The sequence below is a fragment of the Microtus pennsylvanicus genome, chromosome 10 (assembly GCF_037038515.1).
Source record: "Microtus pennsylvanicus isolate mMicPen1 chromosome 10, mMicPen1.hap1, whole genome shotgun sequence".
NCBI lineage: Eukaryota > Metazoa > Chordata > Mammalia > Rodentia > Cricetidae > Microtus > Microtus pennsylvanicus.
In genome coordinates, this window is record NC_134588.1 from 34,645,165 (window position 1) to 34,672,966 (window position 27,802).

A 27,802-nucleotide genomic window follows, 5' to 3' on the forward strand; every position below is an offset into this window, starting at 1 on the left:
TCCAAGCGCAGCCTGGCAGGAGTAACTGACCCAGCAACGGGAAGTGGGAATGTACAATCATTTCACAGGGAAAGGGTGTAGTGGTAATTGAACCCTAGTACATTTTATTTTACTTCTAGACCTTGGGATTCTGCAAATGGGCATGATATTTGATGATAGTACAAAAGCTTCAAATGCCAAAAATTAAAAAATATAAAGATAAATTTCTCTCTCTCTTTTTTTTTTTTTTTTTTTTGATTTTTCGAGACAGGGTTTCTTCGTAGCTTTTGGTTCCTGTCCTAGAACTAGCTCTTGTAGACCAGGCTGGCCTCGAACTCACAGAGATCCTCCTGCCTCTGCTTCCCAAGTGCTGGGATTAAAGGCGTGCGCCACCACTGCCCTGCTTAAATTTCTCTATTTTTGACTGTGATCAACATTACTACTTTTCTGTACTTTCATCTTTCCATATTTTTCCATGTAGGTTTACAAAATATAATTCAGTATATTTTTAGCTTTTTCTTATTGTCTTGAAAATCATCAGTCAGCATGTTAATGTTAAACTAATTTCACATTTGTAATTAGCTATGTGCATACCTTTATTTCTCAATTATTAGATTATTGGATAACTTTTCACATAATGATATAAACATTTAATTTTGTTTCTGTTTTATTTTAATGGCATGCTTCTTAAAACAGTTATTAAATTTGAGCAATGAGCCTATACTTTGTAAGTTTTCAGTTGAACGTTTAAGCTGTAAATGGCTTTCTCAGGTGATGAGGAAGTTTGTTTTGAAGTTTATCGAACACACTAGAAATACACACAGGTTTGGGCGCAGTTTAAGGACATGACTTAGCAGCCATGTCCCATGTCACCTCTACGCTCTTTCATATTCCTCAGAAGCAGTAATCTGCTCTCCCCCAGCTGTTGCCTCTTCCTTCTCAGGGTTGGTGTAACCCCGGCCTTGGCTTCTTCTCTTTGCAGACAGTTTATGGTGAACTGATCCCTCTGGCAGACAACAGTGATGTTACAGGGTTGGCTGTGTTCATTCTGAATCGCTTGCTTTGGAATCCCGATATAGCAGCTGAGTATAGACACCCCTCTGTTCCTCTCCTGTTTCGAGATGGTGAGTACCTCCGCACACTTTGCAAAATGCCTTGCTGTCGCCCCTCCCAGTTTACATTTTACTTTCTTCAATCAATTTTAATAGGTTTCTGTTTGACAGACTTCTCCTGTCTTACCCTCATTCCTTGCCTTTCCTCCATCACTGTTTATAACACTTGTCATCTCCACCCACTGTCTCTCCCCAGTGGGTTGTATGTACTTTGGGGACTGCATTGGTTTTAGTTTGCTGTTAACTAAGCACAGAGGATGACGCTTGCATGTAGTAGTAGGTGTTCGTTAAGTATCTGTTTGAGAAGACCAGTTAAATGTCTTTGCTGTCACTGTGTTGTCTCTTCCATGGGTTGGACATATTAAATAGTACTTGTCCATTTCAGTCATAGTGTTTGATAGACTCGTGCCTGTAAGTTACTAAGAGAAAGCCTGTGGAGATTTAGGTGTGCTTACTGCTATTCTTGCCGACATGTTTGTCATTGCCTTTCATGGATAAACTTAATTTTTTGTTTGCTTGTACTTTAAGGTCACGAAGCAGCTTTGTCTAAGTTCACATTGAAAAAATTACTGTTGTTGATCTGTTTCCTTGACTACGCTAAAATTTCCAGACTTATTGATCACGACCCTTGTCTCTTTTGTAAAGATGCTGAATTCAAGGTATAATTCTTTCGTTTTCCTTATAAAATGTTTTCTTGTTGCAGTGGTATGTTTTCTGTCATAAGAATGTTCATGTTCAGTGAACACATTCTGGAGTGGAATAGAAGTGAGAATCTGTGTATTCACTCTTTCTTTATTCCTTTTTCCGGCATAAGTTTATCCATATATACGTGTCTCATTGTTGTCTTCTTATAATGTACTTGTAGACCTGAAACCCCCAAACTTAAATTGCCAGATTTAGTTGAATGACAGTTTCCATTCATTTTTACTTTTAATTTTGGTTCGAAAATAAACTAGACTATGCTGATGCAGAATTAACTTTGGAGGAAATATCTTCAAGTTATAGGTTAATTGTGAAAAGTTTTTCATAAGGTCTTTAATTGGAAACATGAATTTGCATTTGGGTTGATCATAGGCAATCTCTTTATACTACTCATATTATTTCTATAAGCACAGAATGATTTGAAGATTTGTTATCATAAATACAATTACATTATTGAAGCGTAATATTTGCTCCCTGTTTATAGGCTAGTAAAGAACTTCTGCTAGCCTTTTCGCGAGATTTCCTAAGTGGTGAAGGTGACCTTTCTCGTCACCTTAGCTTATTGGGATTACCTGTGAGCCATGTTCAGACAGCACTTGATGAATTTGATTTTGCTGTTACGAATCTTGCTGTGGACCTGCAATGTGGGGTGCGCCTTGTGTAAGTATAAGTTACAAATTTACTTAATGCGCTAGGCTAATTTTGTTTCTTAAAATTTCATTTTCTGTCCTGATAGTCTATCATATAATAAATTCATGATTTAAAAAAATGCCTGAGATTTATCTTTGAGAAAAGTGATATATGAGTTATATTACACATTTTTGTTATCTTTGCTGTTATGGGACTAGGATCTGTGGATGGGAGCTACCAATGTCGAAGATTAGTAGTCGTGAAACTGACTTAACATTGCATACTTAAAAACATTTTGTGTCAGCAGTGCCTTCATGAGTTTATTATCTTTTCATACTGGTTTTAATTGTATTCATATTCCTATTTATGATAAAGTGAATAATAGAGATACTATCAGGAGTTAGATTTCACATTCTGATGTATCTCTTTTAGGTACTTAGATATTTTCATTTTACTTGGAAACTGATAATACATTTCGGCTTTCATCTTGCTTCTGTCATTACTTGCTAGCTATATGACTAAGTTTGCTTAACCTTCGTACCTTCTGTAAAGAAAAAGACTAAGAACAGTTAATGCTTAATTATGAGTTTTACTTGATGTAAAATAAGAGAAACAAGTACTTACTTGGTATGTGGAATACTCATATCTTAATACCTGCTGCACATTTTCCTCCTGAGCTCGTCCCCTCCTTCTGGCTTACAGTGTAGAACTCTATTGATTCATTTACATATGCATTTGACTTGTGTTTGTCTTTCTCACGTATTTGTAGACTACTAACCTCCAGACTTAAAATGAGAAATAATTCCACTTGTTAACTGAAACAATGAAAACTTGGAAGAGTTTCTGGGAGTCATTTTGTCCTTCATGTGTTTATGGTTTTGTGACTTATGTGGGCAGTAACTATATTAATGAACTTTTTCTGGACACTTATGTAGAAGCTTCATGGAAATTTTCTTTCCTGCCAGGCGAACCATGGAACTTCTCACACAGAACTGGAATCTGTCCAAGAGACTCAGGATTCCCGCCATAAGTCGCACTCAAAAGATGCACAATGTCGATATTGTCCTGCAGGTTCTCAAATCACGAGGGGTCCAACTCACTGACGAGCATGGTGAGAGTGAACAGGAAGAAAACTCAGTGCCCTTGCTGAACCTTGATGTGCGCACGCATTGTGCTAACCAACTCCTTTCTCTCGCAGGAAACACCATCTTGTCTAAAGATATCGTGGATAGGCACAGAGAGAAAACACTTGGGTTGCTTTGGAAAATAGCATTTGCTTTTCAGGTACTGTGTGTTTGGCATGCTTTTTTGAGATCAATTTTGAATGCTGACTACTAAAATTATTTTTGATCAAATGAAGAATAGCGCTAGTTACTGTCAGTTTTTGTACTTTCTGCTAGGAACTGTGATAACTGCTTTGTGTTTCCCAATTTTATCTTTTATACTATGGACAATGTAAATATTGCTTCTTCCCTCATAAAAGACCTGAAGCTGAAGTTTCCATCTTAGAAGAAATAGAGCTAAATGTACAACCCAGACTTATGTAGACCCAAATTCCATATTTGTTAGTTGTAAGTCTAACCTTTAATGGCTGAGCCGTCTCTTCAGCCCCAAATTCCATATTTTTAACCACTAAACATTTCTGTCATTTATGTGTGGAAACTACTTGCTGTTAAAAATATAGAGATTTTGTACTAAAATATGTATATTAGGTAGTTTTTGTTGGATTTAAGAGAAAATCCTCTGTGTGTGTGTGTGTGTGTGTGTGTGTGTGTGTGTGTGTGTTGTGTGTAAGTTTATGTGTGGAGAGGGAAGACAATGGTGGATGTTTTCCTCAGTTGCTTGTTTTATTTTCTGGTACAAGGTCATTTACTGAACGTACGGCTCACGGAGTTTTTGGCTAGACTGACTGTCCCTGCCCCCTAGCATGGGGTGACTTGTGTGCTGCCATCCCTGGCTTATCCATGGTGCTGCTGACCCAGGTGTAGGTCTCATGACTGCAGTGGGCCTTTCCCTTCTGAGCTGTCCCTTCAGCCACTTTTGTTAATATTTCTGATGAGGCTGTTTTTGTTGTTTGTTTCTTTGTTTGATTTTTTATCTTCTGCAGTTTCTTTATGTAGAGACAGTTATTTTAGTGGTTTTTTTTTTTTTTTTTTTGGTTTTTTGAGACAGGGTTTCTCTGTAGTTTTTGGAACACGTCCTGGAACTAGCTCTGTAGACCAGGCTGGTCTCGAACTCACAGAGATCCGCCTGCCTCTGCCTCCCGAATGCTGGGATTAAAGGCGTGCGCCACCACCGCCCGGCCAGTTATTTTAGTTTTTGAGGGTTAAAAATGAATTATGAAAAACATAAAAATGTATTAACCTTTTTGTACTTTCAGGTGGATATTTCCCTTAATTTAGATCAATTACGGGAGGAAATTGATTTTCTAAGACACACGTACAATATAAAAAGAGCAATGTCTGCCCTCTCGTGCCATTCTCCAGCTGCCACTGATAAGCAAAAGGACAGAAGAAACAGTGGCTCCTTTGAACACTGTGGTGACAGCATGAGGCTATTGATGGACTGGGTTAACGCCGTTTGTGCCTTCTATAATAAACAGGTTAGTCTTTTTGCTTTTGTTTTAATGTAATGTATTTCAAATCTTGGCTAAAGTCTAATGAATACATAATAAGTCTTTTTTTGTTTCTTAAATATTTAGTATGTATGCATACACACACATACTATGCACATTCATTATAAGAATGATTATCATCCTGTAGTCTATATAATCTGTTATACAATTATCAATTTAACAGTATGCAATAATCACAAGAAATATAAAAATCTTGCATATTTCCAAATATACGCAAATATAAAAATGTTACATTTTCTTCTATGCTAAATTTATATTTAATCCATATATATGACAATATATTTATATACACACATCCACATATATCTACACACATTTGAAACAAAATCAGAAGGGACTGTAGAATAGGTGGGACAGTGATAGTCGGCGGAGGAATGGCTGAATAGGCTACAATGATATGTTCGCAAAATTAAAGAAAAATTTGATGGAAGATACTCTATAGGAGTGGGGCATGGATATCCTGACCTTACTATACAGTAACATCCAAAGAAACATTATGCAGAAAGGAGTAACCAACCATGGTTGAGTTTTTATAATAATTTGTCAGGTTGATATTTTCTATATGATACATCCTTTTAAGTATAAATACTTGAAAAACTTTCCTGCATACATTCAAGCTCCTTGAAGAGGCATTTTAAACCATACAGTGCAGATTGCATGTTACTGGGAAGCTGTATGGGGGGCTATGATTTATCAAATCCTGTAGCATTAAAGATGTGACTAGTCATTTCTTATGCATTTAGTAAGTAGCTGATGCATATTTCTGTTTCTGAAATCAATAGTGGCAGTTTTTCTGGTTGCTCATTGCAAGTGCTGCAGCGCTCATTCTCAGCTGAGGTCAAACCATGACACTGCCTTCTTGCATGTCCTTTTCATGGTCTGGATGCTTTTGCAGTTTTTGATTTATCTTGTTTAAAATGGTCCTCAAATGTAGTGCTGAAGCACTGAGTAGCGTTCCTAAAGACTGTCGTATTTCTGATTGACCACTGAATCTATCAGCTTCGTGTTGGCATCCTTTTCAGTGCTGTGGGCCATGAGGATAATGTCACTTCATTCTGGAAACATATGATTGATGGAAATGTAGGAATTTAACCTGATTTCTCCATTAAGAGATTGTTTCACATTTTCCCAAATTTAGTGTTCATGAGTAATGAGGATTGACTATAATTTTGTGTGTGTGTGTGTGTGTGTGTGTGTGTGTGTGTGTGTGTGTGTTTTCGAGCCAGGGTTTCTCTAGCTGTCCTGGAACTAGCTCTTGTAGACCAGGCTGGCCTCAAACTCATGGAGATCTGCCTGCCGAGAGCTGGGATTAAAGGCATGCGCCATTAGACTATAATTCTTATAATTCCCAGTGCCTGACCTAATATATGACTGCACTGGGTGGCTTAACATACAGTTTATTTTTTCAACAGTTATAGAGGACAGAAGTCTAAAAGCAAAGTGTTGGCTTGGCCAGTCCATAGTCTCTGAAAGGCCGTTACCCGCTGCCTTTCTCTTTTGTCCTGGTACAAGGCAGCCTTTCTGTTTCTTCTTTGGTTTGAAGCTTTATTAGTTCAGTCCTTTCCTTTGCCTTTATACAGTGTTTGGTATTTCAAATAAAGCCATATTCTGAGGTTCTGGGAAGGGTCATGATATTTTGAGAGATACTGTCTAACAAAGGACAACAATACCTGTAATCAAACCCTACTTTTGAACTGTTAATTAAGAACTGTAAGTTTGATTATGACCAATGTTAATGCTTTCCACGTTATCAAATTAATATTCGTTTAGTTCCTATAAGTAACTGAAAGACTAGCATATATTTATCCTAATGTCTAATTAGAAGTGATTGCTTCTCTGGTATTTGCATGCAGGTGGAGAATTTTACAGTGTCTTTCTCCGATGGCCGTGTGCTGTGCTATCTGATCCACCACTACCACCCGTGCTACGTGCCTTTTGATGCTATATGCCAGCGCACTACTCAGTCCGTGGCCTGCACACAGACTGGTTCAGTGGTGTTGAATTCTTCATCTGAGTCTGACGGAGGTTGTCTGGACCTGTCTCTTGAAGCATTTGATCATGGTTGGTCCCTTTGGTTGGGTTCAGTATGCTCCTGCTTTGCCGGGTCTGTTAGCTACAGTCATCTCTTTGTCACTTGTCTATGTAATAGAAAACACTCCAGAACTATACAAAGAGCTTCTAGAAAATGAAAAGAAAAATTTCCATTTGGTGAGATCTGCAGCTCGAGATCTTGGAGGAATACCTGATATGATTCATCTTGCAGACATGTCAAATACAATTCCGGATGAAAAGGTCAGTGAGTGATTTCTTCATAATCACTTTTATTCTGTTTGACAGGGTTTCTTTGGGTAGTCCTGCAACTTGCTCTGTAGGCCATGATGGCCTCAAACTCAAGAGCTTGCTTCCATCTCCTGAAGGATGGGGTTAAAGGCATGCGCCACCACGCCCAACTGACAGTCTGTCTTAATGAGACTCAGAGTGGTAGTGAGCCATAGTTCCCTCCTGACCTCCGTTTTCCTCTTTTGTATTTTTCTTAGGTGGTTATTACCTATTTGTCATTTCTTTGTGCAAGGCTTTTGGATCTCCGTAAGGAAATAAGAGCTGCCCGACTTATACAAACAACATGGAGAAAATATAAACTAAAAAAAGACCTAAAACACCATCAGGTAATTGTGGAAAATGAGAACAGTGTTGCACAGAAGTCCAGTGAGTTTTACAAATATTTACGGTTGAGATAAGCTTATTAATTACATGTAGTTTTGGAAAGCAGAGATACAAATATCTTCCTCCGGCTCTCCTCATAATCCACTGTAGGTCATAGGTAACTTCTCTGATTGTAAGTTTGGGAAGAATAAACTTGGGGTACTTGCCTCATCGCTTCCCTTTTCCTACTGCAATCTACCCTGTCTCCAGAGTCGGAAACTGTCTCCCAGTGTCTAGGTTTTGCTTTGCATGCCTGTGTTCTGGTGCTGCCGGGCCTTGAGCGTCGGTCAGCTCTGCAGTGACCTTCACTCCAGTCATGTTCACAGCCAAGGCGAGCCATCAAAATGGCTAATTTTAAAAAAGCTCTTGCCACGGACCGGCTCAGGGGAGCCACTCAGACCATGGGAGAAGCAGGGTCTTGGTACACAGGAAGGCACAAGTTGGGCAAATGACAGACAGATACAACACACGAGAGAGAGGTTGGAATCTGCTGCAATTTTACTGAATTCATGTTTTCATTATATAGTATTCAAACAAAGAACAAATCAGAAGATCATGTATCATTGGTTGGCACAGTATGAAAGCTTCTTTTAGTCACATCAGTGATATTTAAGAAAAGTATATTATCAAGAACAGGTGTTAGATATAAAACATCCTTAGAAGAGGAACTCTTGTCCTTGGGAACGTAAACCTCAGACAAGTGGTTTCATCTTAAGAATAGAAAGTTTCTGTCTCATTATCGCTATCATGGCCCTTCCTCTTCCTAACCCTTTATTTCATCTAGTGACCAAATATGCCTAGTCAATTCTCTGCACCTGCTGAAATATACTTTTTAGTACCTTCTTATGCAGCAGACACCATGGGGGTTGAGATCTAGCAAGCCTATCCATAAAGTTCAGAGTATAATATAATACTCTTTGTCCATCAACATTAACCCATCTATTCCCTTGCTCATCATACACCCCGTGTATGACAAAGGTTCTGCTGTAGTCTTATACATTCCCATACTGTGCTTCCCTATCCCAGAGCTGTTCCTGAAGAGATAATTCTTGTCTTGTAGATGTATAGAATATCATTATTATAAAAGAGATTGTGCAAAGCCCATATCCCGCATAGCCAGCTAATTGAGAAACCCGTCTATGCCTCAGCAGTGGCTAATACTGGGCTGTCTGCCATTGACCTCCAGGGAGCCTAGTCCCATAGGACAACTAGCTCCTATCCAGCATAATGACATATGTCATGTCACACAGACGACACTGGAATTGGTGCGGCAAGTTCTACTAGTTCTGGTTATACTTTATTAGTTAATCTGATCACTTCTTACTTGCTTTCTCCTGCTGGTTGTATTCTCTTACAAGATGATTGTTATACTTGTGGATGGGGGAAGAGAGAGACGCCATCATGCGACAGTGCTTGCATAGTATTAGGGGCGGGGAATGGGAAGGGGTGGGAGAAGAAGCACAAAAGCTTGCCTGCTTCTTCAGAGGAGCAACTTGAAAGATGACGGATCAGGTGGAGCTTGTCTCCTAAAGGGGGATGAAGGGCACATGCACAGACTACTTAGTGAAGTAGCAACCAGAGAACCCTGGGCTGGCCAGGTACTGCCTGAGTGCATCCGCCCGGATCCCCAAGGGGCAGGCTAAAATACTGCCTGAATACCAACATTACAGTGGTGGTGACATCCATCTGTAGCTCTCTGTTGGGAGCATTGTGTAGCATCTTCTCTAGGTCCTCATAGGCATTTCCTGAACTGCTAGGCTGGTAAGGATTATCCTGAGATACCTTTTCAGTATTCAGAGTTTGCATTTGTGTTCTTATAATTAGTAGAAAGCCTCTATTGATAGTAGAGTCACTCAGTCTGTGTGCCAACAAACTGGCAGGTAGACAGTGTTTCCTGAGTCCCCTGAGAAGTTCAGCCTCTTGTTTTTTTTCTCTCTATAAGTAGACACAAACTCTTAAGTTAAATGAAATCATAGTATTTGGTCCTCATATGGGGAAGTGAAAGAAACTGGTAGCTGGATGCTGAAACAGCAGCAGGAATGGCATTAAAAATGATACTGTGCTTTAGAGAAGGGTCAGTAATTGCAGATGTGGACACGGTAGCCCTCAACTGAGGGGAGTTTTCTAGCCAATTCTTGTAGTGTTTTCCTTCCTCTGTCATCAGCTTATCTAATGACAGATAAAGTTGTGGGTTTTAATTGCTTGAAGTAAATTGATCTTGCATTTGAGTTAATTTTCATTTCACTTTAGTCTCGTTCATCCAAGTTGCCCTTGGTGTTTATAATCTTAATGCAAACATTCTATATTTCTGAGCTGTATCATGTCAAAAATCTGTTTTAAATTACCAATAGTATAGCAGTGTGCTTCTAGCTGAATTTATTTGCAGGTAAGTGCTTAGCAGAGGCACTGAAATACAGTGAGATGGTCTGATCACTTTAGTAGGCTTCATTCCTCTGTCCCAAGTTCACAATTGTCTAGTTGATAACTTTTGCCTCAGTGCTGGGGTCTAGTCCATGACCTTTCCTGTTTTTGTGTTAATCTATTGGTTGCTCTTTTCATATTTTAGAATGTTTAACAATTTTATCTGTTGCATAGTGTGTTCCCACACTGGCAGCTTCCATGCGGACAGCACTCACTGATGGTTATTGACTAGTGATTGGCATGTATAGCTAGCCTCTGTGGGGCCCACCATTTCATGTGGGATACTCTGGACAGTAACATAAAGGGCGTCAGTCATGCTTTATGTTGTTTCTTTCCACCAGAAACAGTTCTCACATTCTAGTTTCTAACTTAAGTTGGGTAAAGTGTACAGCGATTAAAGACACAGGCTTTCAAGCAGACAGCGTGGTCAGATCCTGGCTATCTATAGACGGGCAAGCCATTTGACTTTGTGCCTCCTTGAGCCCAGGTTATAGAGCTGCTTCTGTCCATTGTCCTAAGGCGTTTAAGTGATCATTATCAAGTGTTAGATAGGAACTTCTTGGTGGTCGTAGTAGTGACTTTCAGAAGTAATACAAGTGGAGATGGGGGGCGTGCTGGCTTCTGTTCCCAGGATGAGTCGCACGTGTCGCTGCCCCTCTCGGCACTCGTTCTCACAGGGCATACCATGTCCCCTCTTCCGCCTGAGCCTTGGCTTAATGCCCACGGGTTTGGTAATGAAGGGAGAGTTATATTGTCTCTCCTCTTTTGTGTATTGCTTTTTCAAGTTGTAACAAAGCAAATACTGCCTTATGCTGAAAAGCAGTTTCTGTTTCCTGCATGCAGCTCTTTTCCTTTGAGTTCATGGAATCCACATCAGAACAATTATATTACAGTTTGTCTTGTTCTCTGCAAATGATTTGTGATAGATCAAACATGTCTGTGAACTTTATATTAGCTTAATCCTTAGGAATCTTTGTTTCTCCCAAATACTTGTCTTTTCAACATGCTCCAGAAGCATCTGTACCCCCAGGATGAACATAGGAAGCCTAGAGTGAGGAAGGGTTTTTCCAGAATAAATTACCAATATGATTAATGTGTAGAAATTTATTAGTTTAGAAAGAATTAATTCTTAAAGTAATGGTTAACTCGAATTTATTATTTTTTTCATTAAAGGAAAGAGATAAAGCTGCTAGAATTATTCAGTCAGTTGTTCTCAATTTTCTGACCAGACGACGATTGCGGAAAAAGGCCAATGCAGCTCTGGTCATTCAGAAATGTTGGCGAAGAATCTCAGCACAAAGAAAGTTGCTAATGCTAAAACATGAAAAACTGGCCAAACTTCAGAGTAAATCGGCATCACTTATTCAGGTATGATATTCTGGAATTATGTTTAAACTGAAAACATCTTCATGTTTCTTTTTAAGATTTGAAGGAAATATGTGACAGAATTTTCAGTCAGTGACCATCTCTCGAGATTCATTTTCAAATACTGCTGTCCCTTGGTGTGTCGGGGTGGGATTGGTCCTGGAACCCTATGCAGATACCCACATCTGGAGATATTTTCATGTAACTTCTGCGCTTCCTTCCATAGAGTTCAAACCATCCAAAGCTTTTTTATAGGCCCTAGTACTATCCAAATGCTGTGTGGATCGCAGTTGTGTGGATTGCTCAGGGAACAGAGACAAGGAAAATTTCTGCACATTGGGCCCAGATACTTGCTCTTTTCCTCGGGTACTTTGCATCTGCCGTTAGTTTGAGTTCAAGAATGTGAAACTGGAGGATGTAGGGGCTGACTGCACAATTAACTAAGCACTTGACACCTTGCTGTCTGCTGAAAGCTGCTGTATCCGGCTGACACAGTTAAATCTCTGTGCCCCTCCCTGGCTGTCCTGGTTTTCTATCAGAGCCTGTAATCTGTGACTCCGTGGGATGCGCCAGCATGCCAGGCTAACCTGCTTTCCTTTCCTTTGCACCCTGGAAGCTTCTCTTTTCTGAGAAAAGTACACATTTTCCTCTGCAGGGCTACAACTGGTTAATAGAATGCCTATATTATTTTTCTTTTCTTATCTTTTTTTTTCTTCGAGACAGGGTTTCTCTATAGCTTTTGGTTCCTGTCCTGGAACTTAACGACAAAAATGTTCCATACATGGATATCCATTAATTTTTATAATGAGTTCTAACATTAGTGAGGTATGCTATTACCTTCATCCCTTTATAAATGCTATCGAAGTTTAACCTACAAATGTTATCTCTTTTAGAAATTTAAAAACTTTATTCCTGTCTACTCAAAATGCTAAATGAGTTTAATAAATTGTCTTTTTTGAATCTTTTTAAAAATGAAATACACGGAAGGTTGCACGGAATAACATTATGGACCCTGGTTTCTCACAAAGTAATACCCATGTTATTGCCTCCTTTACCAAGAGTTAGAATACGGACAGCTTCTTATAAGCTCCTTCACAGCCAGCAAGCTTCTCTACCCCAGCCCCAGCTGACCATTAACTGTTATACTAACCACACCTTTCTCATATGCATCTTTTTAAAACAATATAAATTAGTTGTGTCTTTTTAAAAACTCAAATGTATGTAAATTATCTCACTTACTACTATTGCATTTGTGAGAATTTTCCATGTTGGGTGTGCTGTGTCCTGGTTTTCAGTCTGTTGCAGTTGGACATTTGATATTCCAGATCTGAACTAACATAAGTCAAAGGCTGTTGATTGTGCCTCTTAGTGTGGACACGTCTTCGTCCTGCTCAGTGAATACCTGGAAGTACAACTGTGGAGGTGTTTTTTTTGGGGGGGGGCAGGGGTTGGGGTATGGGGAGCTTGTTGCATTTTAAGAGATATTGTCAGAGACTTGCTGAAGTGCTGTGAAGCTTAACACAACATGTAATTTCACACTAATGTAAATATTTGGAAAATTTCTTAGTAACTTTGATTGTATTAGCATACAGAACAGTTTTAATTTTATTGATAATTAATATGATGAGCATCTATTTTTGCACTTTTATGTAGTGTTCTTTCTAGTCTCATAGTTTTTCAGTTCGTCTCGTGCAGACTTGGAGGTTTCTGTATAGTCCAGCCTTAAGAACATTACTGGCTCTATGTTTTGCAACTGTTCTCCCTGACCTTGAGTTTGTTTCATTTTCCCCCCTGATGGAAGGCTTTTTATTTTCTTTTATGATTTGCATGTTTTGCTTGTACATTGGTTGAGGAATGTTTTTACCTTGAGTCCCTCTCTACAAGTTTCTGTCCAGTGCTCTCCATGTTCTTCCTTCCATGCAGTGTTGGCTGAAGTTTCTGCTGAAATGGCCACTGTTCTCCCTGGCTCCAGTGACCTTTGTATTGTTTTGCATTTTTCTGTGGCAGTTAGGATTGAGCTATTCTTAATGTGTTTTTTCTCTAGTATTTTTTTTTTCTGTTTCGTTGATCCCTTTTGTCTATTTAGACTTGCTCTATAGCTTCACTTGATTTCAGGACAGCTAGTAGCTAGAACTTCAAGGCTTTGTCAGTGACTGGCTGATAATTTCTTCCTATTGTTAGCTTGTCTTTATTTTCTTGCAGATACTTTGCAAAGCAAACATATTTTATCATGGGTCCAAATTTTAAATAGGAAATCATAGAGCATGTAGAATCCTTAGATAGGACAGTAAATGACAAGTCACAAAACAGAAAGATTCCTTTTTGATGTGTTCTTGAATTGTGCTTACAAGCGTGTCATTGAGAATTTTAGTCTCTGTTCATTGAGAAGACTGGCCTATAAATACATTGCTCTCAATGTGGGTTTATTTGGCTTGTGATCAAGAATCATAGGCAGAAGGAACTTGGCAGTGTCCTCTCTGTTTTATGGAATACTTGAACATTCCTGTTGAGTCTTTAACGTTCTGGTCACATCACACAGTGAACCCCTCTGAACTTGGATTGTTTTTACTTAAAAGATCCAACCCTGTCTCGAAAAACAAAAAAAAAAAAAAAAAAAATCTTTTTTAAAAAAAAATTTATTTTATGTGTAAAAGTATATGCTTTCATGTATGTTTCTATGCCATGTGTGTGCCTAGAGGCTGGAAGAGGACATCAGATCCCTTAGAACTGAACTATGGACAGTTGTGAGTCACCATGTGGGTGCTGGAGACCAAAACCAGGTCCTCTGTACCAGAAACAAGTGCTCTTAACTGCTGAGCTTTCTCTCTAGCCCTAAACTTGCTTTCAAATACTGATTCGATCTTGTTGCTTGTTATAGATCTGGTTAAATTGTTTTTCTGATATTTTAATTTTCATTGAGTCTAGATGTTCATGTTTTTCCAGGTTATTGGGAAACAGGTCTGTTTGTAATTATTTTCTCTCATCAGTACTTCCCTCTCACACCTCCTCAGGGTGCCCCCCATACCTCCCAACTTCCTTAATTCTTTTGAGGTCTGATTGTTGTGTGACTGTTCCTAACTAATGTCTACTCATCCCCGCTAGTGCACTGACAGCAGACCAAAACTATTCCAGCCTAGTCTAGTTTAAAGAACCATTGAGTTTATAGGAGGCTTATGGGTAATTCAATTGCTCCTTATATAACCTCAGAAGGGGCCTTGTGAGCTGGTAAATTTCAGGAGCTTCCTGAAACTTGTTAGTTTTGTTTACTTCCTGAGTCTTAATCAACCTTCCTTCCTGATAGGATGTTTTGGTTTGGAAGAAATACCTAAACAGGTATATAGTACCCATTCTTCATGTGTCAGTGTGTTCAGTCCCCAGGAGTTTGTATATATTCTGTTTCTCTTGCTTTTGATTTCTTGCTTTGTTCAATACTGGAGACATAGAATATAAGAAATTATTTCAGTTTTACTGTATTTGTGTTTTAGTATATGATGTATTTTCAAGAAAGCTCCATGGACTGTTGAGAAGAATATGGGCTCTGCATGCTTGGTTTAGAATGCTCTCTTTATGGTATGTCCATTGGTAGATATATTATCAGAATGACCTGTCTTTTGGTAAGATGTGATATTGAAGACATTCACTATTTCTGTGTTGGGATTAATTTATGTTGATATCCAGCGGAGTTTGTTCTGAGAAATTAGTGCAGCTGCACTTGCTGACTGTAAGTTTAGAATTATCTCATCCTTTGGAAGACTACCTTGTCAGAGAATGGAGAGAAGCCTGCTTGTTTACTGCTTTCATTTCCTTAAAATTACTTTGCTCATCCTTTTGCCCAAAGATAGTATCAGTCTTTAGTGGTGAGGTGCTATGTTTTAGAGGAAGGAAGGGGATCAATCCAGCCTCTTAATTTTCAGTTTTTGACAGGGGAATTAAGACCATTAACTTTCAGAGTTATTAATGGTTAATTAACTGTGTTAATTTCTGTCAGTTAAATGGCTTTCTAGTGTTTGGTCTATTCCTATTTCTCATTTGCTTATCGTATGTGCTAGCATGGTGTATTCTATCCTACAACTTCCTAGATAAATTGATCTTTCTCTCCTATCTGAAGAATTCCTGTATCTTTTCTTTAAATCACATTTTTTTTCATTTATTTTACATACTAAATAGTCCTGTCCCCCGGGTCCCTGTCCCGTGTGTGTGTGTTTGTGTGTATGTGTGTGTGTGTGTCCTGCGCATCCACTCCTCCTCTGTCTTCACTCAGAAAGGGGCAGGCCTCCCATGAGCTAGAACAAAGCATGGCCTATCAAGTTGAGGCAGGACCAAACTCCTCCCATTGCATCAAGGCTAGGCTTTTGGGAACCTGTTCCCTGTGCTGGATTACCTTGTCCTGTAGGTATCTTGTGTAGTAGTGATTTAGTGGTCCTAAATTCTTTCAGCTTCTATTTTTTTTTTGTTTTGTTTTGTTTCTTCAATCATGACAGTTTTGCTGGCTATAGTTATAGTAATCTGGGACAGCAGTCTCTGTCTACTAGTACATGGACTATATTGTTCTCATCTTCTCTCCCAGTGTTTCATTGTCCTTTAGCTAACTAACTTGAGTATTCTAAATCTCACACACATTTAAAACTTTCCATTTTCCTCACGATCCAGAATGTTGTTAAAGTTGCTTTCATGTATTTATTGGTCATTTGTTTTCTTTTGAGAACACCTGTTTAGTTTATTTGTTTGTGCACTTCTTGATTGGACAACCTGGAGTTTGGGTTTTTAGTCTAGATATTACTTCCTGATCAGTTCTGCACTCTTCTCTCAGTTTCTGTCCTTTGCTGTGAAGAAGCTCGTTCGGTTGATGTGATCCCACCGGGCAAGTCTCCCTCCTTGAGCAGCGTCAGTCAGATCTTACTCAGGGCTTTGCTTATTCGAATTGTTTCATATGAGATGAGAGGCAAAGGTCTCGATTTGCTTCTCTGCTTGTAGATTTCCAGTTCCCCCAGCACCATTCGCTAAAGTCTTTTCTTCAGTGTATGCTTCACCCTCACGGTTCACAATCTGCTGGCAACAGGCTCACAGGTTTCTGTTTCCCCTGTCCTGTTTTTGGCCTGTATGTCTGTTCTCTGCAGGATCCTGAGGTTTGGGAGTATAAGCTATTTTTAGTTGACACACACATGTTGATGAGATTTCCGTTGTGCTAATAAGCATGGCTCCTAGGACAGGACATTAACTTAACCTTTCTTAATATAATATCCGCTAGCATTTTAAGGACAGATTCTAACAGTGATGTCAAAGCTGCTACTCAGCTAGCTGTCCACACTCCTCAGTCTCTTTTGTCTGAGGAATTTACCAACAAATATCTGTCAGGGATGTCGATTAAAAGCTTGATATTTGCAACTCTGAGCAGTGTGGCTGCTTTATTTTGCTTTCTGAATAGCTAGTAACTTTTTAAAAAAGATTTATTTATTAATTATGTGCGTACACAGCATCTGCCTGCATGTATCCTTGCAGGCCAGAAGAGGGCACCAGATCTCATTATAGATGGTTGTGAGCCACCATGTGGTTGCGGGGAATTGAACTCAGGACCTCTGGAAGAGCAGTCAGAGCTCTTAACCTCTGAGCCACCTCTCAGCCCCATAGCTAGTAACTTTTAAAGTCATTTTCCACAAATAAGCTAGAGTGCCCCTAAATAGATATGATAATCACACATTCTTATCAAGAGAAACAAGGTAGTACACAGACTGTCTTGTCTTGAAAGGCGAAGCCCACATGATACAAGACAATAACGCTTACAGCAGAGGAGTCAACAGAAAGAGCATTTCTGTAGGGTGTGCCTTCACTAAGCGTGGGGCCTCACAAAGGACCGTAGTGGCCAGTAAATCTGTAGCCATTTACTTCTTTCACTTTATATACAGTCATCTGTATGTCTCATACACAGAGAATTTGTTCCAGGTCCCTAGCATTGCCAAAGCTCTGCGTATGGACAAGATTTTTATAAAGTAGCATGGTCTTTGCATTTTCACAGCAACCAGTGTACCTTGCATTTCTGGACCGCCTCCTACAATGACTACTCGTCAGCCTAAAGTTACTGGCTTTAATGTCTAGAGCATTTTCTCAAGAAATGAGAAAAAAAACTGTAGCCATTAAGCACATTTTCTTTTTTTTTTTCTTTCCTTTTGGGACATTGTAACATTTGGAAAATTGTGAGCTGCCTGCCATGGGTGCCGGATCCCAACTTGGGTTGTATGGACGTTGGTGTTCGAGCCATCTTTTCAGCATTTAGCATGGTTATTTTAAATCAGAATGCTAGAAAAATGAGCATTTTCGCATGGTAAGTTCAGAAGGCTACATATATTTTACTTCTTTTCTCTTCTTACCTTTCTCAGGCTTATTGGAGAAGATACTCCACCAGAAAACAGTTTTTGAAGTTGAAATACTATTCAGTCATCCTTCAGTCTAGGATAAGAATGAAAATTGCTCTTACATCTTACAAACGCTATCGTTGGGCCACAGTTACTATCCAGAGGCGTTGGCGTGCCTGTTTAAGAAGAAAACAAGATCAGCAAAGATTCAAAATGCTAAAATCCTCCTGTCTTGTCATCCAGTTTACGTTCAGAAAGTGGAAGCGGCGCAAGCTGCAGTTACAGACTAAAGCTGCGGTGACCCTGCAGCGAGCTTTCAGAGAATGGCATTTCAGGAAACAAGCGAGAGAAAGAGCCGCTGTTGTGATACAGTCGTGGTATAGAAGGCACCGGGAAATGCAGAAGTATATTCGTATTAGATCCTGTGTTGTAGTCATCCAGAGGAGATTTCGGTGCTTTCAAGCCCAAAAGTCACATAAGAGAAGGAAAGACGCTGTCCTGACTCTCCAGATGCACTTCAGGGCCTATCAGAAGGCGAAGATGGCACGCTCTGACTATCTGCAGAAGCGAGCCGCTGCCCTCCGACTGCAGGCTGCCTTCCGGAGGATGAAGGCTCGCCATTTACACAGGCAAATTCGAGCCGCCTGTGTTCTTCAGTCCTATTGGAGAATGAGACAGGAAAGATGTCGATTTTTAAACCTTAAAAAGATTGTTATCAGATTGCAAGCACACATAAGAAAACATCAGCAATTACAGAAATACAAGAAGATAAAGAGAGCAGCTATTGTAATTCAGACTCATTTCCGAGCTTCCGTTTCAGCCAGAAAGGCTCTAGCATCTTATCAGAAGACACGGTCTTCAGTCATCGTCCTGCAGTCGGCCTACAGAGGGATGCGAGCCAGGGAAACGTTCAGGCAGACTTTAGCATCTGTTATAAAGATTCAGTCATATTACCGGGCTTACGTATCAAGAAAGAACTTTCAGAACTCCAGAAAGGCTGCAATAAAGCTGCAGTCAGTTGTCAGAATGAAACAAACACGTAAGCGGTATTTACATTTAAGAGCAGCTGCACTGTTTATCCAGCGGTGGTACCGTTCCCAAAAGATGGCTGTGCAGAAGAGAAGAGAATACGCACAGATGCGTGTGTCCTGTATCAAACTGCAGGCGCATTTTAGAGGCCACCTGCTCCGAAAGCAGATGAGGCTGCAAAACAGAGCGGCCATTTCTCTCCAGTCTTACTTCAGAATGAGGAGAATGAGGCAGTGGTACCTGAAGATGTGCAAGGCCGCTGTTGTCATCCAGAATTTCTACCGTGCCTACAAAGCCCAAGTCAGACAAAGGGAGAAATTCTTGCAGGTCAGAGGAGCAGCTATTTGTCTGCAGGCAGCTTTCAGAGGCCACAAAGTCCGCCAGATAATCAAGCAGCAGTCTACAGCTGCCCTTACAATTCAGAGGGTTTTTAGGGGCTACAGTCAGAGGAGGAAGTTCCAAACTGTGCTTCAGTCTGCTGTGACAATTCAGAGACGGTACAGGGCACACAAGATCGCTTGTGACGTGAGAACCCAATTTCTCAAGACAAGAGTGGCTGTGGTCTCCCTCCAGTCTGCCTACCGTGGCTGGAGAGTCCGGCAGCAGCTCAGGAGGGAACGTGAGGCCGCAGTGAAGATCCAGTCCACTTTTAGAATGGTCTTGGCCCAGAAACAGTTTAAACTACAGAGAACAGCGGCAGTAGTCCTCCAACAGCGTGTTAGGGCATGGGCTGCAGGAAAGAGGCAGCGCTCGGAGTTCGCTGAACTCCGCCGCGCAGTCGTGGTGTTTCAGGCTGCCTGGAAAGGTAAGATGCTGAGAAGACAGATTGAGCGGCAGCACAGATGCGCTGCCCTCATACAGTCCTATTATAGAATGCATGTCCAGCGGAAGAAGTGGAAGACCATGAAAGCAGCTGCTCTTCAGATTCAGGTGTGGTACAGGGCTTACAGAGTTGGAAGAGAACAGCGCTGCTTATATTTAGAAATGAAAGCAGCTGTGATAATTTTACAGTCCTCTTACCGTGGTATGAAGGTGAGAAGAGAAATAAAAAAATGCAACAAGGCAGCAGTAACTCTACAGTCTAAGTTTAGAGCTTACAGAAGCCGAAAGAAGTACATGCGCTATAGAACTTCAGCTGTTGTAATTCAGAGGTGGTATCGGAGCAGTAAAATTACAGCCCAGCAACACCAGCAGTATCTTAACTTAAAGAAAACAGCACTTAAAGTTCAAGCTCTTTACAGAGGAGTGAGAGTGAGAAGGCACATTCATCACATGCACGTGGCAGCCACGCTTATTAAAGCCATGTTTAAGATGCATCAGTCGAGAGTAAGGTACCAGAGGATGAGAGCAGCAGCTGTTGTGATTCAGCAGAGATACAGAGCGTATTGTCTCGGGAAAATTCAGCGTGAGAAGTTCCTGACAACTCTGCAGGCCATTCGAGCTCTTCAGGCAGCTGTCAGAGGAGCAAGAGTGAGGCGGACTGTAAGGAGGATGCGGGCTGCGGCAACACTCATTCAGTCGCACTTTCGAAGATACAGACAGCAAACGTATTTCCACCGGTTACGAAAGGTCGTGAAAATGATGCAGCAGAGATTCCGAGCAGCGAAAGAAAGAAACATTCAGTCTCAGAGGTACCACAGACTGAGACATTCTGCAATAGTCATTCAGGCTGCCTTTAGGGGACAGAAAGCAAGGAGACATCTAAAAGCTATGCATTCAGCTGCCACTCTCATTCAGAGGAGATATAGAACGCTACTGGTGAGAAGGAAGTTCCTCTCTCTCAGGAAAACTGTTATTTGGATTCAGAGACAATACCGTGCAAATCTTCACAGCAAGTATCAGCAACAACTTCTGTGGGAAAAGGCAGTTATTAAGATCCAGTCATCATACAGAGGATGGGTGGTAAGGAAAAGGTTGCAAAAGATGCACAGGGCTGCTACTGTGATCCAGGCCACCTTCAGGATGCACAGAGCCTGCGTGAGGTACCAGTGTTTGAAACAGGCCGCAGCTGTGATCCAGAAGCAATACCAAGCACACAGAGCTGCAAAACTGCAGAGGCAGCTTTTCGTCCGACAGAGACATGCTGCTGTGATTCTACAGGCTGCCTTTAGGGGAATGAAAACCAGAAGTCAGTTGAAGACTATGCATTCTTCTGCAGTCCTTATTCAGAGTAAATTTAGAGCCCTAGTAGTAAGGAGGAGATTCGTTGCTCTCAGAAATGCTGCTATATTTGTTCAGAGGAAATATCGAGCCACCGTTTGCACCAAGCGTAAGTTGCACCAATTCTTGCATTTACGGAAGGCAGCCATTACAATACAGTCATCTTATCGAAGACTGGTGGTCAAAAGGAAGTTACAAGAAATGCGCAGGGCTGCAGTTCTGATCCAGGCTACTTTTAGAATGCACAGAACATATGTTAGGTTTCACACTTGGAAGCGTGCCTCGATCATAATCCAGCAGCATTATCGAAGATACAGAGCTTTGAAACTACAAAGAGAAGAACTTACCAGACCAATCGGACAGTGGGATTCTGCTGTGGCCATTCAAGCTGCACATAAAGGACTGAAAGTGAGCCAGCTTTTAAAAGAAAAGCATAATGCTGCTGTCATAATACAAAGCACATATAGGATGTATAGGAAGCACCGTTTGTACCAGCAGCTTCGGTGGGCGGCAAAAGTAATACAAGAAAAATATAGAGCAAATAAAAAGAGAAAGCAAGCTCTTCTGCTCAGTGCCAATAAGGAAGAAACAACTCTTACTCAGATGCATTTTCTGGATTTGAACACCACAAAACAAACTCAGCAGCAGCATGAGGCTGCCGTGGTTATACAGAAGCATTTCAGAGCCTTTAGAGCAAGGAGGCAAATGGAATCTGAAAGAGACTACCAGGTAAGTAATGTGTCACTGAAGCACCTGCCTACCACACTAGAGTCTCTCCGCCAAATGCATGTGCTAAGGCTGTTTATTGAGCAAAGAAACACACACATATAGTGGTGGTATGACATTATTATAGATCAGTTTTGAACGGAAACAAAATGCTAGCAGTTCTGCAGACATAACCTTCATGGCTACAGGAATCAGATGCTGAGGAGCTCAGTGTGGAGCACACAGGTATCCCAGCAGGATGTTTACTAAGGCAGCTCAGTGTTTCTGGGGGTCAGAAGAGTGGTGGGTGTTTTACTTTGATTTGTACATTTTTATCACATCCTGATCATTGAACCTGTGGAAGAATGTCTAGGAAGAAGAGAGCCTAAGGCTTCGATCTGGAGCGCATAAGAGTATTGAGCCAAGTCTACATGAGCCTAAGAAATAAGTCAGCTAAGAACTTGGTATCAAGAAGCCAAGGATTGGGGGAGAACAGGAAGTGTGCTCAAATTCCAGATGCTGTGAATCAGTAGGCTTTAGTTTCCAATTAAGGGTCGCATCAGCTACATGACAGAGAGCCAAACTAGTCTCACGAAAAGTCAACTGAATTTTATTTTATGTAAGTAGGCTTGGGAGATATTTCATTTAACAAGATATTTATAAATATTAGCTATAATAGTCCTTGTACCATTTGAATTGTAGATCAACAGTTATTTAACTTCTCTGGTCCATGATTTCTATATTTTGTTGCTATAAAGATTAATCATTTTGGAATTTTTAATTGAGTAAGTCATAAGAATTATTATGTTAGTGTTGCTGAAATGAGAAAATCTGACTATGCTTTCAAAATTCTGCTGCAGGATGAATGTGGAGCGGGAGCTGCTGTGCTTTCTCTCCAGAAAGTAGAGCTTATCTTATTTCTGTTCTTCCGGGTGTATTGAGGATAGTGTGTGTTTATCTGGTTTGAAACAAATCGTTCATAGCTTACAATTTTAAACTTCCGAGTAGACTACTGAAGTGGGCTGGCAGCCAGCCACACAGTGTTTATTATCAAGAGTATACTGCAATACACTGTTGCAGTAACCACTGCTGCCAGAAGGTTCAGTGTGTGTCTGTCTAGTAAAGAGGTGGAGTCCAACTTGATTTTTACAATTAACATTTTGTTTCCATTAATTGTATATTAATTGTTTTATATATGCAGTCAATATAACATTAACTGCATAAGATCTTTCTGGTTTGTAAGCTTAGACCATTACTGTATCCTTATTATATTTTTATGCTTGATATAGGCTGTATGGAGGAAGCATAAAGCTAGAAAAGACTTATCCAAAGTGGAAGCTGCCTGTAGGATTCAAGCTTGGTATAGGTGTTGGATAACACGCAAGAGATATATAGCTTTATTAAAAGCTGCTAAAATTATTCAAGGCTACTTCTGTGCCAAGTTGGAGAGAATGAGGTAAGGTATTACAACTCTATGGAAGTGTGTAGGATCCTAGGTAAAGTAATACCGCTTATTTCTTTTAAGTAGTTGATATGTTCATCTTATCAACTCTTAAAAATAGTGCGTTTGTACAAAATATATCCTTTTATCTTTTTATATAAAGTATAACGTGGATAGTATAATTAAGTAAAAAGTATTTATGTGATTAATTCAGTCCAAAGGGATGAATATAAGGACAACAGATTTGAAAGTGCATGAACTGGCTTAGTGTTGACGTCTGCTTTTTTGTTGATTTAGCCACTAGCAACAGTTGTTGACTTTTGCGTGTGTGATGTATGTATGAGTACAGGGAGAGACAGAGGTGATCTCTGTCCGCTTATTTTTCCAGATAGGGTCTTTGACTGAACTCACCCGTTGGCTAGAGTGAGTACCCAGCAAGCTCAGGACCTGCCTGTCTCCATACTGCAGTGCTAGGCTTACAACTGCTCAGCTATGGCTGGCTTTTACCTGGGCACCCATGGTCTGAATCCAGCAGACACTCTACTGATTGAGCAGTCCGGGTTTTGTTTTTGTTTTTGGGTGTGTTATTTTCCATCAACTTTATCCTTAATGATGAGTAGCCTGGTTATTAGCCTGTCCTCCTATTCCTATTTCATTTTAAAAATGTTCATAAAATTTTACTAGATATCCTTTTATTATTTTTTATGCCATAGTGTAAGAATTTTTCTATATCCAGAATTGATGAGCCACTGCATCAGATACTGCTTAAAAGTCACTAAAGGGGACGGCCAGAATTTGAGGAACTCCTTGACCAATACTGTTAGAGAAATGGGCTAATATGTAGGTGATGTTTACTGTCAGTATTAAGGTATATGCTTGTGTTTCCTGTACCAAAATGGGGAACTGTTTTCTCTGAAGCTCAGCCTTGTTTTCTGAGGATCATGGTGTTAAAAGCTCGTCATTGCTCTTTTGTTCTGTATCACGTTCGTGTGATACTGACCTTTCCTTCCCAGTAAGTGGTCCTTTCTCCTTCCAGGACTTTATTTCAGTTACCGCCTCCTTCATCCAGGAATTTTTCTAATTCCTAATAAGACTTTTGAAAAATGTACACAATTCTTTGTTCAGAGTTTATTTTTATGCAGTAGAAGTATGTTGTTGCGAACCTGGCTCTCGTTGTGTGTGAAATCTGAACTGCTGGATCTGAAGCGCGAGGTGCACTTCTGCATTTTGCATCATTGCTCTCCTTATATCTTCTTTCTCCTCAGTATTGTGGGGGCAACGCTGACCAGATTAAACCGATTTAAGTTACTTTCTAATCTACTTTTCAGGTTCTTGAAGATGAGAGCATCAGCAATTATAATTCAGAGGAAGTGGAGAGCTACACTCTCTGCAAGAGTAGCTCGTGAGAAGTTGATTTTAAAAGTAAGTGTAAATAAAAATCAACCCATTTTCCTAGACCCACATCAGGAAATAACGCAGGAAGGATGTTAAAGGCTGAACCGTGCATTTGTTTGGTACACATCTGTTTCAGTCCATTAAAATTATATTTACTTATAACAGTATGATTTTGCCAGGATGTTATGTGTGTGTATATATTATGTATATATATGTAATATATTTTCAAACTTAAAATTTTTGTGATTACAGTGAAAGTCAATTATGTTTGGAAAAAGCAAAAAAGGATATTTTGTCTAGTATAAGTCAAATATTTTATAACATGCTTCTTATAAGCCAGAGTTGATCTCTTTAAAGTTAGAGTAACTGTAATGGCCATGACCTGTTATTAAATATACCTTTTAAAAATTTCTATGTATCAAAGTTAGATTTTTCAGACATGATTTCTGTTCATATAATATTCATTCTAGCTATATAGCAACAATTGTTTTTACTCTGACTACCGGCACTTAAAATATGCCAGGCAGACACTGAATAAGAAACTTAGGTGGTAGTTGCTGTTGCTGTGACCATGTGAAAGTCTAGAAACCGTTTGGAGTGCTAACTTGCCAACGACTTGTTTTGTGGGTGTGTGGACATTTGTAAAGCCAGCTTAGCTTAAGTGGATTCTAATCATACACTTTTAATTATGTAAACTTGTTTCTGAAGACGTTTATAATTGAGCAATCTAAGGAAGTAATCTAAGTTGACATGCTATGGAGTTCTTTTTTAAAAATATTTACCAAATTTCTATGTATATGTGTGTGCCTGGTGTATATATTTGCACCACATGCATGCAGGAGTCGTATAAGTCACAGATACATGTTGGATCCCTTGAAACTGGAGTTGTAGAAGGTTGTGAACAACCACGTCAGTGCTGGGAGTCAAATCCAGGCCCTGTGTAAGAGCAGCAAGTGCTCTTAGCTACTGAGCCATCTCTGCTGTGTGCCTTGTAGTTCTTCAAGCTACAAACTGCTCTTTCTGTGGTTAATTTCTGATGACTACTGCACATTTCACACATTAGCTTGTGCTCTTATCCAGTGTGTTTGTCCTGTAATAATGTTTTCTTCCTCCACCCACGTAGAGTGGAAAGAATCAAGAAAGCTATTGACCCTAGCTTGTACCTTGCTTTTTGCTGTAGATCTGTATGGTTTTAGAAGTAATGTTTTTGCCACTTTCCCATGTCAATGATATAGGGCATTCTCAAACTACAAAAGTAAGGAATATTGAGTATAGCAACTCACTTAACAGTGAGAAATCCAAGATACTAACAGCTTGAAAGTCTTATTCCTACCTATTAACGTTCCTTGTGCCTCTTTCCTCATGAAGACATCGACCTTTTTGTTTGATACAAGCCCATTTTAGAGGATATAAGGAGAGCAATCCTTTCTACAGCAGAGATCCATTGATTTGATCATATAGAGTGAAGTATGAGCCAGGGTGACAGGGAAGTATGAAAGGATAGAATATATCAAATTTTAAAGGTCTAGTTATTTTACAAGCATTGGTACGTGGCTGGTTAGTAAGGAAAGGAGTAAGTATTGTAGGGTAAAATTAAAAGTATTTGATGTTAAACAGTGACAAATTTTGGATTTTGCAGAACACTGTCAAATTAATACAATCATTAACTCAATTCAGCTTGCACAGCCATCTAACAGGGTGGTTGGGTGTCACAGGGTTATTGTTGTTCTGTGATCCTGTTATCCGATTTCTTTGCACAGATGGTCACACCAAAGATACAAAATGTTTTCTTTTGTTTTGATTTTTAATGCAATAACACTTAGCGAAAGAACTGCCAAGAGTGTGGACTTTGTGAGGAGGAGGCTAATTTTCACACAAGCAAGCCTTTTGCCTCTCCAGCAACTCTAAGAACCGTTCCTGTGATAGCCACATCCTCACTAAGGATTCTTTTCCTTTAAGAAAGCCATGTCACTAGGGCTAAGGATATATGAACTCCTGCATAGAAAAAGATAATTAGATTTGAACTTTAAAGGGAGAAATCTTACATTCATTAAATCAGAATTAGAAATCCAAAATCAAGCCCAGCACTGAGGAGGGAGAGGCAGGCGCATCTCAGTGAGTTCAAGGCCAGCCTGGTCTACAGAGCGAGTTCCAGTAGAGGCTCCAAAGCTACAGAGAAATCCTGTCTCAATAACCCCCCCCCAAAAAAAAGGTAAAGAAAGAAATCTAAAGTGAAATGTCATAGTAGAAAGCTTTTACATGACCCCAGCCCCCCGACCTCATGCTGCAGTAACTAGTGCTGGAAAGATGGAATTTGTCGGCTTTCTCGTCTCTGAATCTTAACAGCTCTGCTTGCAATGCTGTAATCTTTACAAACCTTTTACCTGCCTCTCCCTGAGTACTACAGATCTACCTTAAAACAGTCTTCCAGTAAGCTTGTTAACCAAAAGCTGTTTTTCTTTAGTAAAGGGCTCAAAATTCTGCTTTTGTGTCTTGTTATATGAGTTATTATATCAGAACTATTGTATAGTGATGTGGGATTTGTGTGATTCTTTCAGGTCTAAGCAGCCAGGAGCAAACAAGCAGCATAGTAAAGAATTATAATTACTTTGAATTTAAATGAAAATAATTACTAGTTACAGCCAGTACATTTTGTTTATATAATGTTATATGCTGAGATAAAAATACTTTTTATATATTTTCTGCTTCAAATTATTTTAATGTATTTTGCCTATTTTTCTGTGCTGTAGGTTTCAGAAGAGAAAGCCAGAATTCGAGTTCTCCACTTTACAGCGGCCGCATACTGTCACATGTGTGCCCTTAGGATCCAGCGAGCCTATAGGACCCATGTGGCTGTGAGGAACGCTAAGGCGCATGTTAATTCAGTCATCTCTATTCAGGTTAGCTCGTCCTCTGCCCTCAGTTTTTGATGCACTGACGTAAGGTCACAGAATATTAGACCGTTAGATCACAGGATGCATTAAGGGCTAGAAACTGGGCGATGTTTTGTGGGCCAGTGTTGATCCACTGATGTAATTGTACTCATTCACTCTGTAGATGCTTGTTTCTCTATATCCTTGTCCAACAGTGGCCTCAGAAGACATTCGGAAATTGCCAATCAAATAAATGGGAATGGAAATATGTCTTTGTTTGGATTTAGTTGTTTACTGTCCTT

At 39.9% G+C, this 27,802-nt stretch overlaps 1 protein-coding gene across 1 annotated transcript in view; it reads left to right on the top strand.

Moving 5' to 3' along the window:
* Aspm (assembly factor for spindle microtubules) overlaps window positions 1-27,802 on the top strand; it is a 46,089-nt gene that overhangs the window by 12,332 nt on the left and 5,955 nt on the right. Inside the window, exons 8-21 of the mRNA XM_075988145.1 lie at window positions 962-1,103; window positions 1,620-1,750; window positions 2,278-2,453; window positions 3,389-3,534; window positions 3,622-3,707; window positions 4,804-5,025; window positions 6,912-7,119; window positions 7,208-7,350; window positions 7,596-7,724; window positions 11,356-11,550; window positions 17,922-21,815; window positions 23,081-23,247; window positions 24,561-24,654; window positions 27,378-27,527. Coding sequence (XP_075844260.1) covers window positions 962-1,103; window positions 1,620-1,750; window positions 2,278-2,453; window positions 3,389-3,534; window positions 3,622-3,707; window positions 4,804-5,025; window positions 6,912-7,119; window positions 7,208-7,350; window positions 7,596-7,724; window positions 11,356-11,550; window positions 17,922-21,815; window positions 23,081-23,247; window positions 24,561-24,654; window positions 27,378-27,527 — 5,883 coding nt within the window. The remainder of the gene's footprint in view (window positions 1-961; window positions 1,104-1,619; window positions 1,751-2,277; window positions 2,454-3,388; window positions 3,535-3,621; window positions 3,708-4,803; window positions 5,026-6,911; window positions 7,120-7,207; window positions 7,351-7,595; window positions 7,725-11,355; window positions 11,551-17,921; window positions 21,816-23,080; window positions 23,248-24,560; window positions 24,655-27,377; window positions 27,528-27,802) is intronic.